Below are 18,543 nucleotides of genomic sequence, written 5' to 3' on the forward strand. Positions count from 1 at the left end.
GTCAAGAAGAAGTCTTACTGAATTAGAGGAGGCCCTAAATCAATGACAGATGTCCTTGTAAAGAGACAAAGAAAGAGATGAGACACAGAAAAGAACGCTATGTGAAAATAGAGGCAGAAACTGGAATGATGTAGTGACAAGCCAAATAATACTAAGGATTGCTGGCAACCAGCAGAAGCTAAAATGAGGCAAGGAAGGATTCTCTTCTACAGCCCTCAGAGAGAGCATGATTCTGCTGACACCTTGATTTTGGATGTCTAGCCTCCAGAACTCTGAGAGAATAAATGTGTAATTTTAGACCATTGAGTTTGTGGTACTCTGTTATAGCAGCCCTAGGAAATTAATACAGCTTGTTAATAATGGTGAATCACTGATTTTCAAATGATGACCCAGCGTTGCATAACTGGTACAACCCCACTCAATCAAGGTATAAAATGCTATTTATATGTTGCTGTATTTAATTTACTAACATTTTGTTAAAGATTTTTGCATCTATATTCATGAAGAATACTGATAATTAGTTTTCTATATTTGTACTCTCCTTGTCTGATTTTTGTGTCAGGAAAATACTGGCTTCATAAAATTAATAAGGAAATGCTTCCTCCTATATTTTAGAAGAGATTATAGAAACTGGTGTTGATTCCTCTTTAAAAGTTTAGTGGAGGGCGCCTGGGTGGCTCAGTTGGTTAAGCGACTGCCTTTGGCTCAGGTCATGATCCTGGAGTCCCAGGATCGAGTCCCGCATCGGGCTCCCTGCTCGGCGGGGAGCCTGCTTCTCCCTCTGATCCTCCTCCCTCTCATGTGCTCTCTCTCATTCTCTCTCTCTCTCTCTCAAATAAATAAATAAAATCTTAAAAAAAAAAAAAAAAGTTTAGTGGAATTTCCCAGTTAAAGTATCTGAAAATAGAGATTTCTGTTTGGAAGCTTCAAAACTATGGGTACAACTTATTGATTGGTTATGACTAACCAGAATGTCTATTTGCTTCTGGCTGAGTTTTGGCAGTTTGTGTGTTCAAGGAATTTTCTGTTATCTTTCTCTTACTGGTTTTTAGTTTGATTCCATTCTGGTCAATGAAGATACCCTGTATGATTTCAATTCTTTTAAATTTGTTGAAGTTTATATTTTATGATCCAGGATATGATTTATCTATGTTTTGTAGGCACCTGATACAACATGCATTCTGCTGCTGTTGGAAGTGTATTAAAGGTCTGTTAGATGTGGTGGTGTGTAGTCCTTGCTGATTTTTTGTCAAGTAGTTTTACTAGTTGCTGAGAGCAGGGTGTTGAAGTTCTAACTACCACTGCTCATTTGCCTACTTCTCCTTTTAGCTGTCCTATTCTTGCTTCATATATTCTGAAGCTCTTCATTTCTGTTCAGTACTTTATTAGTATGTCCTTCTTTGTCTCTAGTAATTTTCTCTCCTCTGAAGTCTACCTGATTTGACATTAACACAGCCACTCTTGCTTTATTTTTGCATTCTATGTATTATTTCCATCCTGTTACTGTCAATCCACTTGTCACTGAATCTGAAGTGAGTTTCTTAAAGACAGAATGGAGTTGGATCATTTTGTGGATCCACTCTGCCAACTGGCGTTTTAATTGGTATGTTCAGACTATTTAAGGTAATTACTGATATGTAAAGCTAAGTTTGCCATATTATTATTTGCTTTCTGTTTACTTCCTGCATTTTTTGTTCTTCCGTTTCTCTTTTCTTTCCTTCTTATGAAATTACCTGACCAATTTTTACTATTCCATCTTGATTTATATGAACATGATTTTAAAGCTTGGGCAAAGCAGATCAATAAAGTTTAATAGTCGGGGCACCTGGGTGGCTCAGTCGTTAAACGTCTGCCTTCAGCTCAGGTCATGATCCCAGGGTCCCGGGATCGAGCCCCACATTGGGTTCCCTGCTTGGCGGGAAGCCTGCTTCTCCCTCTCCCTCCCCCTGCTTGTGTTCCCTCTCTCTCGCTGTGTCTCCCTCTGTCAAATAAATAAAATCTTTAACACACAAAAAATAAAGTCTAATAATCAAGAGCCTATTTGTATCAATACTTTCAGCTGTCATATTACCTTTCTTGAGATAGTTTTTGAAGAATGAGTCCCAGAAGGCCGTAACAATCTTTCAGAATGGCTTAAAATGTTACCAGGCAATACTTTAAAACACTTTCCTGGTATGATATGGAATTCTTGTGAATTCTTCTAAAGAGACGTTTAGTAGCCCATGTCCTTCTTCCATTAAAGGCCACCACTCCCTGACCTTTGGAAATCTAGCTTGTTTTCAGAGCTCAAGGTATTTTATGAGGAAGAACCACTGCAAGGGCAGCCACCTTGGTACTTCCATTCAGAGACTAAATTGTCAGAACCCTCACCCCCGCTTGCAGACATTAGACAATACCATCCAACTCTGAGTCATCTTGAGGCTTCAAGGAAACCCTCAGAGAAATTTCCAAGTAGAATTTATGCGAGGGAGTGGGGAATGTGACCAATTCTCTGAAAACTTACACTTCTCTGTGCAATTACATTTGAGATTAATGATGCTTAAAGCCTATCAGTAGAAATATTTGTAGATATTTGCAAAGTACGATCAGCTATTTTTACTATATGTGGGTTTATTAAAATGTAATTCTCTGGGGCGCCTGGGCTGCTCAGTCGTTAAGCGTCTGCCTTCGGCTCAGGTCATGATCCCAAGGTCCTGGGATCGAGCTCCGCATCAGGATCCCTGCTCCGCGGGAAGCCTGCTTCTCCCTCTCCCACTCCCCTTGCTTGTGTTCCCTCTCTTGCTGTGTCTCTCTGTCAAATAAATAAATAAAATCTTAAAAAAAAAAAAAAAAGTAATCCTCAAGCACAACAACAAAACCATTTACTGAGTGTTTGCCCTGGACTATTTCAAGAGCTTCACATATGTTAAACAAAAGGTCTTTTCGAAAATAAACTTCCTGGGGCTTACAACGTATGTATATCTGACAGCCTCGGGACCAGTGTGGACTATGTCAAATAACAATCTAGTACAGCTCTTCCGCAACTACCCTGGGTGCTATAGAGGTCATCCTGTCACCACTTGGGTTTTTGGAAACTAGAAAATTATAATTCTAGCTTCCTATTCTACTGTGATTATAGTCAAATGAAAGACCAATTTCATGCAACTAACCTTTAACCCGGACATCACTGTACCGCTGAAAGTGGTGGTAAGCAGCCTTCCAGGGGTTCCGATAGTGACGGAGCAAAGTAATGGGAGGTCTTGGACGCACTGGGACATACCTCACACCTTCTTCATCTATTCAGAAGAAAAGAAAAGGAAGATACTAAATAACTTATTATATATTGTCAAGAATTCTCCCAGTATAACTCCAAGAAGTGATCCCTAAGTGAAACCCAATTATGTAAACAGCCTCAGCGATAGACTCCTGACTTAAGTGGGAAAGCCTCACACGATAATAGCTAGCCCAAGTGACCATTACCAATATACTCCTTGGGTGGAGACTTGCGTTTCTCAGCCTTGACCAAAAGACTCTTGGCCGTGGACTTCTCATCATCAGTGCTGTTTGTCTCCATCATATCCCCTTCTTCTGTTGAAATCACGTGCTGTTGCTTTCGAGGCTTCTTCCTTGGGGAGGCACCAGGTGGTAGGTCACTTGTAGGCATGGACAGGTTGTTAGCCAGCAACGCAAGAGATGGAGACACAGTGCTGGTAGCCAGGGGAGGAACTGCTGTCATAGGAAAAAGAGTACATACATGTATAAGAATCCCAAAATAATGGAAAGCTTCACTTGATTTCCAACCAATGAGAATGGTTAAGAAGACAGAAAAGATAACTACCACTTACTGAGTCTTCCTATGTGCCTGGCACTGTGCTAAGCACTCTACTTAGGGCAGAGGGTGCCAACTGCTTTCTAAGATACCACAACTTCACCATCCTTAGAATGAGGACCCTCACATTTGGAGATGGACACACTGCCATTCAGCTGAAAGACTCTATTTACTTGCCTCCTTTACAGATAGGTGCGGCCATATGAAAACAGAAGTGTGTTGCAGCACTTTTAGTAAGTTACCTTAAAAGAAGGTGTGACCTTCTGTTCCTTGTCTTGTCACCCTGGAACTCAGATATGATAGCTAGAGTTCTAGCAGCTATCCTGAATCAAAAGCATGAGGGTCAAACTAGGGGTGGTAGGAGCCTGGATCCCTAATGATTTTATGAAGTCCACATCCCTGGACTGTCTACCTGAACTGTCTTTGCTATTCTGAGCATACTAGGCATGCTCCTGAGGCCTGGAATGTTCTTGTTCCAAATATCCTAATGACTAGCACTTCATCTTTTTTAATGTCTCTGTTCAAAAATCACTTCCTCAGTGAGGCCCTCCCTTTAAAGCTCTTCCTAAAATCACAGCCCCAGCCCTAACTTTCCCTTACAGAGTCATACCTCACTTGATTGTGCTTCGCTTCACTGCACCTCGCAGATATTGCATTTTTCAAAAACTGGAGGTTCGTAGCCACCCTGTGTTAAACAAGTCTATCAGCACCATTTTCCCAATAGCATTTTCTCATTTCATGTCTCTGTATCACATTTTGGTAATTCTCTATTTCACACTTTTTCATTATTATTATATTTGTTATGGTGGTTGTGATCACTGATTATGACTCACTGAAAGCTCAGATGATGGTTAGCAATTTTTAGCAATAAACTTTTTTCAGTGAAGTATGTACATTGTTTTTAAAGACATAATGCTATTGTACACTTAATGGACTGTAGTATTGTGTAAACATAACTTTTTTATGTACTGGGACATCAACAAATTCATTTGACTTGCTTTATTGTGATATTCACTTTATTGCAATACTTGCTTTATTGTGGTGATCTGGAAATGAACCCACAATCTCCCTGAGGTATACCTGTATTTTGTCACTGCTTTACTTGGCAGTTTCTCTCCCTTGGTAAAATGTAAGCTGCAAGATGATGGAGATGTACTTGTTTTGTATAAGGCTGTATCATCAGTACCTGGTGTAGAGCCCTACAGTTTAAGGTGTGATTACTAACAACTTCCTAGCACAGAGAGGTTAAGAGGCTATTGAAATCAAGAGAGAAGAACAGTAAAATTGAAAACATTTCATTTCCCCTCCTGGGTTATCCGTGGTGTCTTTCAACGAAGTGCTGAGGCTAAATATGGGTAACATAGAAGAATATTTCAGGGCATAATGAATGAAAACAAACAGCAGGTTTAACAACTGCAGACACAGCACCACCACACCTCTTACTGAACAAACAGTACGGGGTATGGTAAGAGGGCAGTGCCGGCTAAAATGACTTGCCTTCCACTTTGGCCTTATCTGTATTTCATAAATTTTGTTCATTAAATGCTATTTTTGTAGTCAGGGGAAGGAACATTTCTCAATAAATTACTAACATATAAACAAACAAAAAGAAAACCTCCAAAGCGACCTGCATTTTACACACTGGACGTTTAGAGTTGAGGAGAGGAGGGAAAGAAAGCAGTGAGGAGTTTTATGATTTTACTAATCACATGTAAGTTTATCAAGTTTCAACAACATAAATCTTGCTTCACTGTGTAACAGGGCAACAAAACTTGGCAGGGAATAAATCGTAAATAATCAGCACTTAGCTATGATCTTATTTTGACCCTTTTTTCTATTTTTAATTTCTTTTATACTCTAAATGCTTATAATAAATAACGGAAAAAAGTTCAAATAAACAACTTAACATTATACCACAAAGAACTAGAAAAAAAAGAAACTTAAATGAAATTTAGTAGAGGAAGGAAATAATGAAAAATCAGAAAGAGAGACCAGAATAAACAATAACGTAGCACTGAAAGTAATAACCAGTTTTTCCAAAACGAAGCAAAACAGGGAATACTTTAACTACATTAACTAAGAAAAAAAGAAGACTCAAAACCAAAATGAGAAATAGAAAACAATACAACCACAGAAGCTTTATTTAAGGATATTCTTGGGGAAATGTTAATCTTTTTTATGATTTTGGTAAGAAATAAAATTGATACTAAAAGGGCAGCAAAAATGGTTTTAGTTTCCAAAGGAGCCTACCAGTCTCCTTCTTAAAATGAATGACATGCAAATTTACAACGGGCACTAAAGGGTCAGGCTTCACAACTGAGGGTCACGCAAGAGTCTGGCCCTCGAGGAGAGTCAGGTAAAGAGGAAGTAGCACATGCCAATGAAGAGAACTCCATGAATGAACCTACCAGAGACCGGCCTCATGATGTCCATTGGTTCCACTTCCTCTTTAACTTTTATCTCAGGTACCGGAGTGCCCAACACAGAAGAGAGACTGCCAGCTACAGCAGCTGATGGCGGAGGGGCAGCCGCAATGGTAGTGACGGGGGGAGTGACGGGGACCGCTCCCGGAATGGTTGAGAGGGCGACAGCTGGCTGTGATGGGGGGCTTGCGGCTGCGATCATGGTTGGGATGGTCGGTGGAGGCTGCTGAGCCGTGGGAGGGACTGCAATGGTGGGCTGATCATTATTTTGACTGGACACAGTTTCCATGGACACAGTAACTGGAGTGGCCATCGATACGTGGATCTCTGACTTAGGCTTGGCACTGAAACACAAAAGCAAAGATAATGCAGCAAACATCTCAGAGGGAGGGTGTTTGTCCAGGTCTTTTTGTACAATGTGTAGCACAACTTAGACTCTACTACTTGATTCTAGAAGTTGAACTTTAAGGTAAGCTTTAAAGGAAATTTAAGTTTTAAAAATATCCCTTCCTTGTACCACCCCCACCAAATTTTATAAGCAGTAATAAAATTAACTTAGAAAATAACATTTTAACAAAATCACTCAAAGTCACGTCATCAAAAGGCAACCAATTTTCACTGTGATAGTGTCTTTTTTTCTCCCAGAATTCCTTAATGCATATGTTGTCTTAGGAAATTTCTTGTTTTTTAAAATCACAATTGTATTTACACTCTGTAGTTTCTCGTAAACCCATTTCTTATAGAAGAGGAAACTCATATACATGGCAAAGACCAAAAGAAAATAAACTGAAAATAATTTTTCTCCACTTTACACACCCAGCCCCCTACCCAGAGGCATCGGTCTTACAACCTTCCAGTGTATTTTACCAGAATACTCTAGGTATCTAAAGTAGCTACAAATTTAATTTTAAAACTGTGTATCTGGGGTGCCTGGGTGGCTCAGTCGGTTAAGCGGCTGCCCTCGGCTCAGGTCATGATCCTAGACTCCTGGGATCGAGCCCCATGTTGGGCTCCCTGCTCAGTGGAGAGCCTGCTTCTCCCTCTCCCTCTGCCTGCCTCTCTGCCTAGTTGTGCTCTCTCGCTCTGTCAAATAAATAAATAAAATCTTAAAAAAAAAAAAAACAATAAAAAACTGCATATCTTTTTTTTTTTTAGTTTTATTGGAAGTATTCACTCATGTCATTATAAATTATTCTTAAACCTTTTTTTCAGTAAAACATATATATGTATATATATGTATATATTTTTAAAGGTTTTATTTTTGTGGCACGTGGGTGGTTCAGTCAGTTAAGTGTCAGACTCTTGGTTCCGGCTCAAGTCATGATCTCATGGGTTGTGAGATTGAGCCCTGGTTCAGGAATCTGTGCTCAGTGGGGAGTCTGCTTTAAGATTCTCTCCCTCTGCCCCTCCCCCAACCTGCACACCGCACCCCCATGCGTGTGCATGCACTTTCTCTAATAAATCTTTTTTTTTAATAAAGATTTTATTTATTTGAGAGAGAGACAGTGTGCGCAAGAGCATGAGTGGGGGATGGGCCAGAGGGAGAAGCAGACTCCCACTGAGCAGGGAGCCTGCTGTGGGGTTCCATCCCAGGACCCTGAGATCATGACCTGAGCCAAAGGCAGCCGCCCAACTGACTGAGCCACCCAGGCGCAGCCTCAAATAAATAAATCTTAAAAAAATTTTTTATTTTTAAGTAGTTTCTATACCCAATGTGGGGGTTGAACTCATGACCCTGAGATCAAGAATCACATGCTCTACTGCCAGCCAGGCACCCCAGTAAAATATTTCACTTAATAGCTGTAAAGGCTTACCTACTTATAGCACGGATTAGTAATCCTAAAAATTCAGGATAGGAAAAGCAATACAAAACAGTACCCCTCAAGTTCAAGTCCAAGAACAACTGGATTTCCATAGGCAAAAAATTCAACATCAAACCAAACCTCACACCACACACAAAAATGAATTCAACACAGGTCATAAATCTGAGTGTAAAATGTAGAACTATAAAAGTTTTATAAAAAATACAAAAAACCCATAGGACTATGTAAAGAGATCTTAGACATGATACCAAAAGCACAATCTAAAAGAAAAAAAATGATAAATTGGGTTTTATCAAATTAAAAACTTTTGCTTTGCTAAAGACAATTTCAAGAGGTTGAAAAGACAAGGTGCAGATTGAAAAAAAGTATTTGTGAACACATTGTTAGTTCCATTTATATGAGGTACCCAGAGTAGCCAAATTCATTGAAAAAGAAAGTAGAATAGTAGCTCCCAGGGGCTGGGGGTAGGGAAAATGGGAGTGGTTGAATAATGGGTAGAGCTGCAGTTCTGCAAGATCAAAAAGATCTGGAGATGGTTGCACAGTAGTGAGAATATGCTTAACGCCAATGAAATGTACACTTAAAAATGTTTAAGACAAACATACAAACCAAAATATATATGTATGATAAAAGAATTATATTCACAATATATAAACAACTCTGTAAACTCAATACTAGAAAACATACAATCTCGTCAGAAAATGAGCAAGAAACATGAACAATGAACAGACACTTCAATAAAGAAATATCCAGGAGACAAACAGGCACATGAAAAAGATATTCAAGGGGGTGCCTGGGTGGCTCAGTCGTTAAGCATCTGCCTTCGGCTCAGGTCATGATCCCAAGGTCCTGGGATCGAGCCCCGCATCGGGCTCCCTGCTCCATGGGAAGCCTGCTTCCCCCTCTCCCACTCCCCCTCCTTCTGTTCCCTCTCTCGCTGTGTCTCTCTGTCAAATAAATAAATAAAATCTTAAAAAAAAAAAAAAAAAAAGAAAAGATATTCAATACCAGTAGCCATTAGAGACATGCAAATTAAAGCCTCAATGATTTGCCACCATATCCCTAACAGAATAGTGAAAAGAAAATTTAAAAACTTCTTAACAAGAAGCATAGGAAAGGATGTGGAGGAACTTGATCTACAAAAAACTCCTAGCACTAATAAACGAGTTTAGCAAGGTTTTAGAATAAAAGGATCGCACATGCTGCAGGTGGGAATTTAAAATGGTACAGCCACTTCTGCAAAAACGGTTTGGAAGTTTCTTACAAAATGAAAAATATATGTAACTTAGCAACTGCACTCTTGGGATTTTTATCCCAGAGAAATGAAAATGTATGTCTATCAAGAAAGTTGTACATGACTGTTCGTAGCAGCTTTATTTGTAATAACCTCAAACCAGAAATAACCCCCATGAACTTCAATAAACAAATGGATAAGCAATTCTGGTACATCCATATGATGTATCATTACCCACTCTAAAAAGAACAAACTCCTGATACACGCTATAATTTGGATGGATCTCAAAAGTACTATGTTGGGTGAAAATAAGCCAGCATCATTAGGTCACTGTATAAGAAATATGTATTTATATAATTACAAATACATAATTAAATAAATAAGTAACTCATGAGATTCCATTTACACAAAAGTCTCAAAATGACAAAATTCTAGTGGTGGCACAGCTAAATGACAAGGTGTTAGGTTTGGGGAAAGGGTATTTTTTTCTTTTTAAAGATTTTATTTATTTATTTGACAGAGAGAGACACAGCGAGAGAGGGAACAAAAGCCGGGGGAGTGGGAGAGGGAGAAGCAGGCTTCCCGCTGAGCAGAGAGCCCGATGTGGGGCTCCACCCCAGGACTCTGGGACCATGACCTGAGCCCAAGGCAGAAGCTTAACGACTGAGCCACTCAGGTGCCCCTGGGGGAAGGGTATGGTTGTAAATAAGGGAATGTCTTTGTGGTAACAAAACAGATTCACATTCTGATTATGATAATGGTTACATAAATCTATTCATGGGTGAAATTTCAAAGTAGTGTACACGAAAGGAAAAAAAACTGGTGACATTTTAATAAGATTTATAGTTAGTCAATAGCACTGTATTAATGCCAATCTTTTCTTTTTAATAATTTTAGTTATTTGAGGGAGTGCGCACGTATGTGCGCATACACACACACACACACACACACACAAGCAGGGGGAGGGGCAAAGGGAGAGGGAGAAGCAGATTCCCCGCTGTGCAGGGAGCCCACATGGGGCTCCTTCCCAGGACCCTCGATCCAAGGACCCTGAGATCACAAATTGAGCTGAAGGCAGATGCTTAACCAACTGAGCCACCCAGGCGCCCCGCCAATTTTTTCATTTTGAAAAAGTACAAGGGTTATGTAAGATGTAATCATTGGGGGGAAGCTGGGTAAAGGGTACATGGGAACTTTCTGTATTACTTTTATAACTTCTGCGAGTCTTAAATTATTTCAAAATAAGTAAATAGGGGTTGGGTATAGGTTAGGATTATTCTGGAATTAAAGAGAATTAAACAATAAAACAACCAGAAATATCAGCAAAAATGTGGCAGTAACAATCTCTGAAAATTCTCTTTCATAAAAGCAAAACTGACAAAAATGCCAGATGCAATGTTTTCAGAACTCTGGAAATTAATAATCTGGCAAAATTAATCAAGAAAATTAGCTGAACCTCAGTAAGACCAGTAAGCTCTGAGGGTTATAACTTGCCCTATTTCTGTTCCTTCATCTCTACCACCATGATAGGCTTGCAAACCAAGAGTCCATGCTCACAGTGAAAACCAGCAGCCTGGCAGCTACGAGAGGGATTAGAGCCCCTGCAAACCCTCTTTACCAGAGAACTATCATTATATAACCTGTCTGGTTGTTCCCATTTGCAAGACTGTCTTATTTGACCTGGCCTGTCCAGTGTAAACAGCTTTTTCCTTACAGTTTGCTGGTATGTAACTGATCAGTTAGTTTCCCAACTGACTGATAGGATGGTAATAGGTAGGGCAAATAATAAGCTACCCAAAAAGCTTTAAAAGAAAAATTGGAGAATAAAATGTCCACAGGTGCTTTGAAAAGCTCCAATGTATTTCTGGCAATTTAGGAAGCAACATATACTTGTAGGACTATGTGTATACCCTGGACTGGACTGTACTTATGCCCAGGAAAGAACTGAGAGGGACCCAAGTTCTTACCTCTGGCTGAGTGTGAGGCTCTGTGCAAGCAGGAAGAAAAAAAGTTAAGACAGAGATGTAAAACTGCCTGCCTCAGTGTTAATGGGCCATCCCAAGACACACACAGAGGCCCTTGGCAAACATGGGAGACTTGGGGCGCCTGGGTGGCTCAGTAATTAAGCGTCTGCCTTCAGCTCAGGTCATGATCTCAGGGTCCTGGAATTGAGCCCCGCATCGGGCTCCCTGCTCAGTGGGAGCCTGCTTCTCCCTCTCCCACTCCCCTGCTTGCGTTCTCTCTCTCACTGTGTCTCTGTCAAATAAATAAATAAAACCTTTAAAGAAACAAAACAAAAACATGGGGAGACTTATTGGTTCCAGACATTCAAGGAAATCTGTTCAATCATTAGCTGACTACAAAGCTAACAGAGAATTCGGTGGTCATGCTAGACAAAGATAACGATTTTAAAGAATTATTTTATAAAAGTCCCTAAACAAACAACCACAACTACAAGCAGCAACAAAAAACCTGGGGGTGGGGGTGGGGGTGGGAATCTGATTTTCAGAGCTGCTACATTATACTGTTCAAAATGCCCAGTTTTCAACAATAATTCCTAGGTATGTAAAGAAACAAGAATGCACTGTTCAAACACGGGGGAAAAAAGCAAGCAATAAAACTGTCACCGAGGATGCAGAGATGTCAGACTTACTAGTCGAAGAATTTAAGTCAGCTATTATAAATATGTTTAAAGAACTAAAGGAGATCATGGCTAAAGAACAGCATAAAAATGATGTCTCAGCAAATAGATTAATAAAGAGACAGAAATTATAAAAAAAAAAAAGACCAAAAAGAATTCTGCATTTGAAAAGTTAAGAGCAGAAAGGAAAAAAAAACTGGACTCAAAAGTATATTTCAGGAGCGCGTGGCTGCCTTCCTTAGTCGGTAGAGCACCCAACTCTTGATCTTGGGGTACTCTGAGCCCCATATTGGGTATAGAGATTACTTAAAAAAAATATGGCAGTTTAAAAAAAAATGTGTATTCCAGCAATCATTAGAAGGAATCAATAAACTCAAAGATAGGTCAATTGAGATTATTCAGTCTGAGAAACTAAAAAAAGGAGGGGGCGAGGTGTACAGGAAGAAAAATAAACAGAGCCTCAGAGATCTATGCGATAGCAGTAAGTGTACCACATATACATAATGGGAGTCTCAGAAGCAAAGGAGAGAGAGGGGCAGGAAGAATATCTGAAGAAATATTGGCCAAAAACTCCCTAAATCTGATTAAAAACGTCAGTCTGTTTATCTAAAAGTTCAACCAACTCAAGTAGGAAAAATTGGAAGAACCTACACCTAGAATATACATCATAATTAAATTGTCAAAATGCACAAGAAAGTATTTAAACGTAAAATTCTCTAACTTAATTACACCAAAAAAGGTAATATATGGCAAAATATTAAAAATTAAATCTAGTTGAATACTGTTTCCTCTATTTTGCTATACATTTACAGGTTTTCATATTAAGAACTTCAGAAGAGAATGCTCTAAGATAAAGTTGAAGATATCACCTACAAAAAAAAAGAGATTTTTAAAAATTAAGAGAGAGCGTGAGTGAGTGAGCATGAGCAGGGCAGGGGTAGAGGGAGAGGAAGAGAGAGAGAATCTCAAGCAGACTCTGCACTGAGCCCAAAGTGGGGCTCAATCTCACGACCCTGAAATCCTGACCTGAGCTGAAATCAAGAGTTACACCTTTAATGGACTGAGCCCACCCAGGCACCCTGAAAAAGAGATTTTCAATTTCAACTTCTCCCAGCCATTGTATTATTTGTGTAGGTAGGAATTTTGTTTATGGAAAGATGGCACAGACCTACTTTTTCCTGTTCTTTCTGCTAAGTATAGCTGAAAATCATGAGTATTATATATAAAACAAACAAAACAGCTGTTGAATGATGAAGACAGACTGGCTAGGGACCTCAGGACCAAAGGAATGACACAGCAGGGAATTCGTTGGGTTTCCTTTTTGCCTCATGTGTTCCAGACTGGGTCCTGGAGAACCACAATACAGAAATGTCAAAGGGCACAGACAAAAGTCCTAAGAAAAGTCTGCTCAAAGAACCAAGACAGGAGCAGCTCAGCAAGATGGAAAACTTTTAAACTGTAACTGCTCTGCCCCGGAGAAACACCACAGAAGCAATCATGGTCTCATCTCCATTCTCTCTTGCAAATGCTGTGGAGACCCCAGGCTTCCGCACTTGCCAGGCTATAATGGGGCACCTCAATCTTCTCTCTACCATCTCACCACTGAAGTGGTGTCAAAAGAGGCCAAGCAGGGAACCTGGACTTCAGTCCCCCACTTGGCAGTAAGGAGGCAATACTTTCTCTTCCTTAACTGGGTCGTCTGTGAGGAGAACTGCTAAAACATTAGGCTATAAATAAATTCCAGGGTCTTCTAAGACCATAAATGTTCAGGTCCAAACAGAAAACCACTCATCTAATCAAGAGTCAGGAAAATCACAACTTGAATAGGAGATGAATAATGAAGGTATTATCAGATAAGGACACAGATATCATAAAAGTGCTTCAACAAGCAATGACAGATTCACTTGAAATAGATGAAAAAATAGAAAAATCTGAGCAAAGAAATCAAAGTTTATTATAAAAAGAACCAAATGTAAGTTATAGAACTGAAAAATACAATTGACCAAATAAACTCACTGGATATTGTCAGTAGTAGAGTGGAGACAGAATCAGTAGGGTCGAGGACAGATCAATATAATTTACCCAATCTCAGCAACAGAGAGAGAGTGGACTTAAGAGTGAATGCACTCCACAGTGGAGTTGAGGTTGGAGTTGAGGCCACTGATCGATGAACTCACAAGTGTAGGTAGTGTGCTACCTGAGGGGCAAGTCTTTCACTAACACCGCAAGGGTCTCTGGCTCAATGAGTGGAGTTTGATAGTAATTCTTGCTACAAGTAAAGAGCGAGGGCAGAATAAAGCCATTATCTGATATGCAAAAAAACCCTGACATCTTATGTACTCCTTCTCTGCCACAAAAGACATGCTCTAACAAATCAGAGAGTAAACCAAGGAAAAGGAAGTATACAGGCACCAGGGATGAGTTGAAGGGAATTCAGAGAATGATGGACAAAGGAAACACCAGGGATAATAGCTGGGCACCAAGTCTAGAGAGTAACCAGTGCAGACTGGAGTAGGTAGAAGCAAGGCTTCAAGGAGGGAGGGATATAATCAAGAAAAAAATGGAACCGAGAGATCTGACAGATCTGCCTGTATTTGGAGGATTTCTTTAAGTTTGGTGGGGAGTATGAGGATGAATTAGTGACTGACAGAAAACACCTAAGCATACATAATAGCCTTCTAGTATTATGTGACTTCTTTTAAAATTCAATTTTTAAATTTATTTGAACAGTTTTTGTATTTACTTCCTAAATCTATCTTCTGTTTTATAATATTTTAATTTTCCTTATTCTTTTGGCTTTGAATTAGTAATATATTCATGTTTCAAAAGATGTACTGAGAAGTCTCCCGCCCTCCCTTTACCACCACCCTACTATCTCCAAACACCACCACTCGACTTCAGTATTTCACTGAATCTAAGCTGCCAGTAATTATACACCAAATTTTGTGTACCACTTAAAAATACATTAATGATAATATTAATGTGTCCTCAATTTTAAATCACATATTGGTTTCTGAGATGCTGACATGTGTATGTTAGATCTTACTTGTATCATAGTATGTTCTACATGGTTTTTGCTTCTTTTTAAAATTTTGCTCACTTTTTTCATTTCTATCCTCTATGTCTACACTGTTTTCTATTTTAATTTTACCTTCATTTTGTGGTCTCTTCTAGGTCTTTAATGAGTTCTGTCCCTTCACGTGTCACCCCTTTATGTTTTGTCATTTAGTCTTGGGAGTTTGCATTTCATCTTTGTGTGTTTTCCTTCACTGAGGTGGTGCTGACTTCATTAAGTAATTTGAATTCACAGTCAGATTTTTAAAATAAGTTTCATCTGTCCTGCTTTTCTGGTAAGTGTTCTTACTGAACAATTGAGTATATTTTGTTGCTCTTTTTCTATTTTTTAATTTTAGTTGTCTTCCCATGAATATCCTTTTATTACTCATCAGTGAATGAGTTGGGCTATTCCTAAAAACAGCAATTTACATGAGATTCCTTTCACTTGGGCGTGGGAGTGTGGGGAGACTGCTCTGATTTCAGCTAGTTATTTATCACAGTCCAAATGCTCTCTTCTTTCAGGTGCCACAGAAACAGACTGCCAACTGCAAGTAAGGCCAGCTGGGTGCCTGCCTGTGCAAGGCCCTACCTCCACAACCTACCTTGGAACCATACCCAGTCCAGGGAAGACTCTGCAAATAGCCCCTCCTCACCCACGTTTCTGCACATATTGCTGCTTACAAGGAATATACTTTTGTACTTCACAGAGTGCTCCTCACCTTCAGGAACCCTGTTTTTTCCTAGCACCTTAAAAGTAACTCTAGTACTACTTAAAAACAAAACAAAACAAAAAACAACACTTAGCAATGAAAGGTAATGTATTAAATTTGTAAAATTTATTATCTAATGTTGGCAACAATGTGGAGAAATTGGGAACACATTTCATGAGGATATAAACAGGTACAGTGATTGGATATCAGAATTTAAACTCTACATGTAATTTGACCCAGTAACGCTACTTCCAGAAACATATTCCAGAGAAATGTTTGCAAAGGGGCTCAATGATAAAAAGATCCACTGCATTACTTATTATAGTGATAAATGGAAATGCCTTAAGTGTTCACTAATGGAGGACTAATTATGGCACCAACACATCTGGGAACATCACATAGTATAGGAATACAGTCTCCTTTTCTAGTTTTTCATTTTCCTGATCTCCTAAAATGACATATCCTAAGGCATGGTCTTTGTACCACTTCTACTATTTATACTATCAGTGGACTTTCTTCCACTCTCATGGTGTTAAAAAAACATATATCTGCTTGTAATTCCCAAAACTTAATCCCCAGCATAACAGACTTCTATCTTCAATTCTAGAAATGGACCTACTCTGGAATTTTTTAGGCAGCTATACACTTGACATCTCCACTTGGCTGTATTATCTGATAATACCTTCATTATTCATCTCCTATTCAAGTTGTGATTTTCCTGACTCTTGATTAGATAAGTGGTTTTCTGTTTGGACCTGAACATTTATGGTCTTAGAAGACCCTGGAATTTATTTATAGCCTAATGTTTTAGCAGTTCTCCTCACAGACGACCCAGTTAAGGAAGAGAAAGCATTGCCTCCTTACTGCCAAGTGGGGGACTGAAGTCCAGGTTCCCTGCTTGGCCTCTTTCGACACCACTTCAGTGGTGAGATGGTAGAGAGAAGATTGAGGTGCCCCATTATAGCCTGGCAAGTGCGGAAGCCTGGGGTCTCCACAGCATTTGCAAGAGAGAATGGAGATGAGACCATGATTGGAGATCCCAAAAGTAAAATATTTAAAACTAAACTCTTAGATTTTTTTTCCCCTTGTTATTCCCATAGGCTTCCTTACTTCAGAAAGGATAATTTCTATCTACAGTTGCTCATGCAAAACCTCTCAGCTATCACTGGCTTCCTTCCCTTCTGTCAGAAAATTCTGTCAGCTGTACCTTCAATACATATCCAGAATCTGAACTCTTTTTATGACTTTTACTACCTCCATTCTGGTCCAAGCCTCTACGATAGTCTAAGGTTCCATCATCTCTCACTTGGTCTCCCTGCTTCCACTTTTGCTTTCTTGCAGTTTATTCCTAGCATGGTAGCCAGAGTAATCCTTTTAAAAATAAGTCAAATCATGTCACTCCTATGGCTGAACCCTCTGACAGCATTCAGTCTCACCCAGAATAAAATCCAAAGGATTCTGGATGGCCCACAAAGCCCTACATCATCTGGCCCTCAGTTATAGCTCTGCACCATGTTGTGCAACTCTCCCCTTGTTCTAGGTTGGTTTCTCTTGCTGTTCCTTCCTTGTGTGTTCCTAACATATAGGCAGTCCTGACTTTGTAGATCCTGATATGTGTGAATTCTACTATAGTGTATAACTGTATTACACTAGTCCCCCACCAACTCTGTTCAAATTTCAGTTACCACTGTATATTAACTGAGTAGTTACATAAACTTTATGCAACTTTATGCAAACTTTGCTGCTAGCTTCTCAGTCCACAAATCACTATGTAACTAACAGCTATGCATCATGATCTATGACCAATCACATCATTTCCTTTGAAGTATGTCCGTGAGTGGTCAATGCATATCTGTTATTCAGTTTATGCAGACGGCAAACTGTGGAGCTGTACTGTCTCTTGTTTCTCAACTGATAAACCCAGGTGAAATTTTACAATAATGGATGAAAGAGTGAGAACTGGCCAACAAAAATGAGAATGCAGGAAAAAACAGTAATTCTGGAAGTAAAATTGGATGTAATTAAAAGACTTGGAACAAGCAACAGCAAAGACAGGATGAGCCCTAGGCTTGTGTGAAGATATGGAATGGACCATGTAGAGAGAATCCAATGAATATTTAAAAAGATGGTAAAGTCATCTCATATCATCTTTTAGTTGAGACTGCACTAGGAACAGAAAGCCACTATGGTGAAATGTATTTACTTCTCCTTTGGATTGATGACTATTGAATGAATGAATGAATCCCAGTCATTCAGGCCAAAGTGTTAAAGCTAGCTGCCACACTGAAAGGAAATGGCCACTTACAAGGAGAATGAAAAACAACAACAACAAATCCTTTTCTGGCCAATAAAGACTGGTTTATTTCAAAAGTTAATAAATTAACTTTGATAAATGAATGTTAAGCTATCTGGTGAAGCTACTAGCACAGTTAAAAGATGCTGCGTGAAAGGGGTACGTGTACCCCAATGTTTACAGCAGCAATGTCCACAATAGCCAAACTTTGGAAAGAGCCAAGATGTCCATCGACAGATGAATGGATAAAGAAGATGTGGTATAGATATACAATGGAATATTATGCAGCCATCAAAAGGAATGAAATCTTGCCATTTGCAATGACGTGGATGGAACTGGAAGGTATTATGCTGAGCGAAGTAAGTCAATCAGAAAAAGACATGTATCATATGACCTCACTGATATGAGGAATTCTTTTTTTTTTTTTTTTAAATAATTGTTTTTTTTTTTTTTTTTTAATTTATTTATTTGAGAGAGAGAGAATGAGAGACAGAGAGCATGAGAGGGAGGAGGGTCAGAGGGAGAAGCAGACTCCCCGCCGAGCAGGGAGCCCG

At 39.3% G+C, this 18,543-nt stretch overlaps 1 protein-coding gene and 1 non-coding gene across 11 annotated transcripts in view; one reads left to right on the forward strand and one right to left on the reverse strand.

Moving 5' to 3' along the window:
* SAP130 (Sin3A associated protein 130) overlaps positions 1–18,543 on the reverse strand; it is an 85,023-nt gene that overhangs the window by 15,231 nt on the left and 51,249 nt on the right. For 9 of the 10 annotated variants that reach the window (XM_035008291.1, XM_035008297.1, XM_035008290.1 and 6 more), the window contains 3 exons: positions 6,217–6,575; positions 3,460–3,708; positions 3,150–3,275 (listed from right to left, as the gene is read on the reverse strand). In XM_035008291.1, coding sequence (XP_034864182.1) covers positions 3,150–3,275; positions 3,460–3,708; positions 6,217–6,575 — 734 coding nt within the window. The remainder of the gene's footprint in view (positions 1–3,149; positions 3,276–3,459; positions 3,709–6,216; positions 6,576–18,543) is intronic. The other variant, XM_035008289.1, reaches the window with a different exon arrangement.
* Positions 14,055–14,206, forward strand: LOC118012749. The gene has a single exon (XR_004679811.1). It is a non-coding gene; the product is annotated as a small nucleolar RNA SNORA62/SNORA6 family (small nucleolar RNA).

This window comes from Mirounga leonina, unplaced genomic scaffold (assembly GCF_011800145.1).
Source record: "Mirounga leonina isolate KUSES-001 unplaced genomic scaffold, KU_Mleo_1.0 Mir_151, whole genome shotgun sequence".
In the NCBI taxonomy this organism is placed as follows: Eukaryota; Metazoa; Chordata; class Mammalia; order Carnivora; family Phocidae; genus Mirounga; species Mirounga leonina.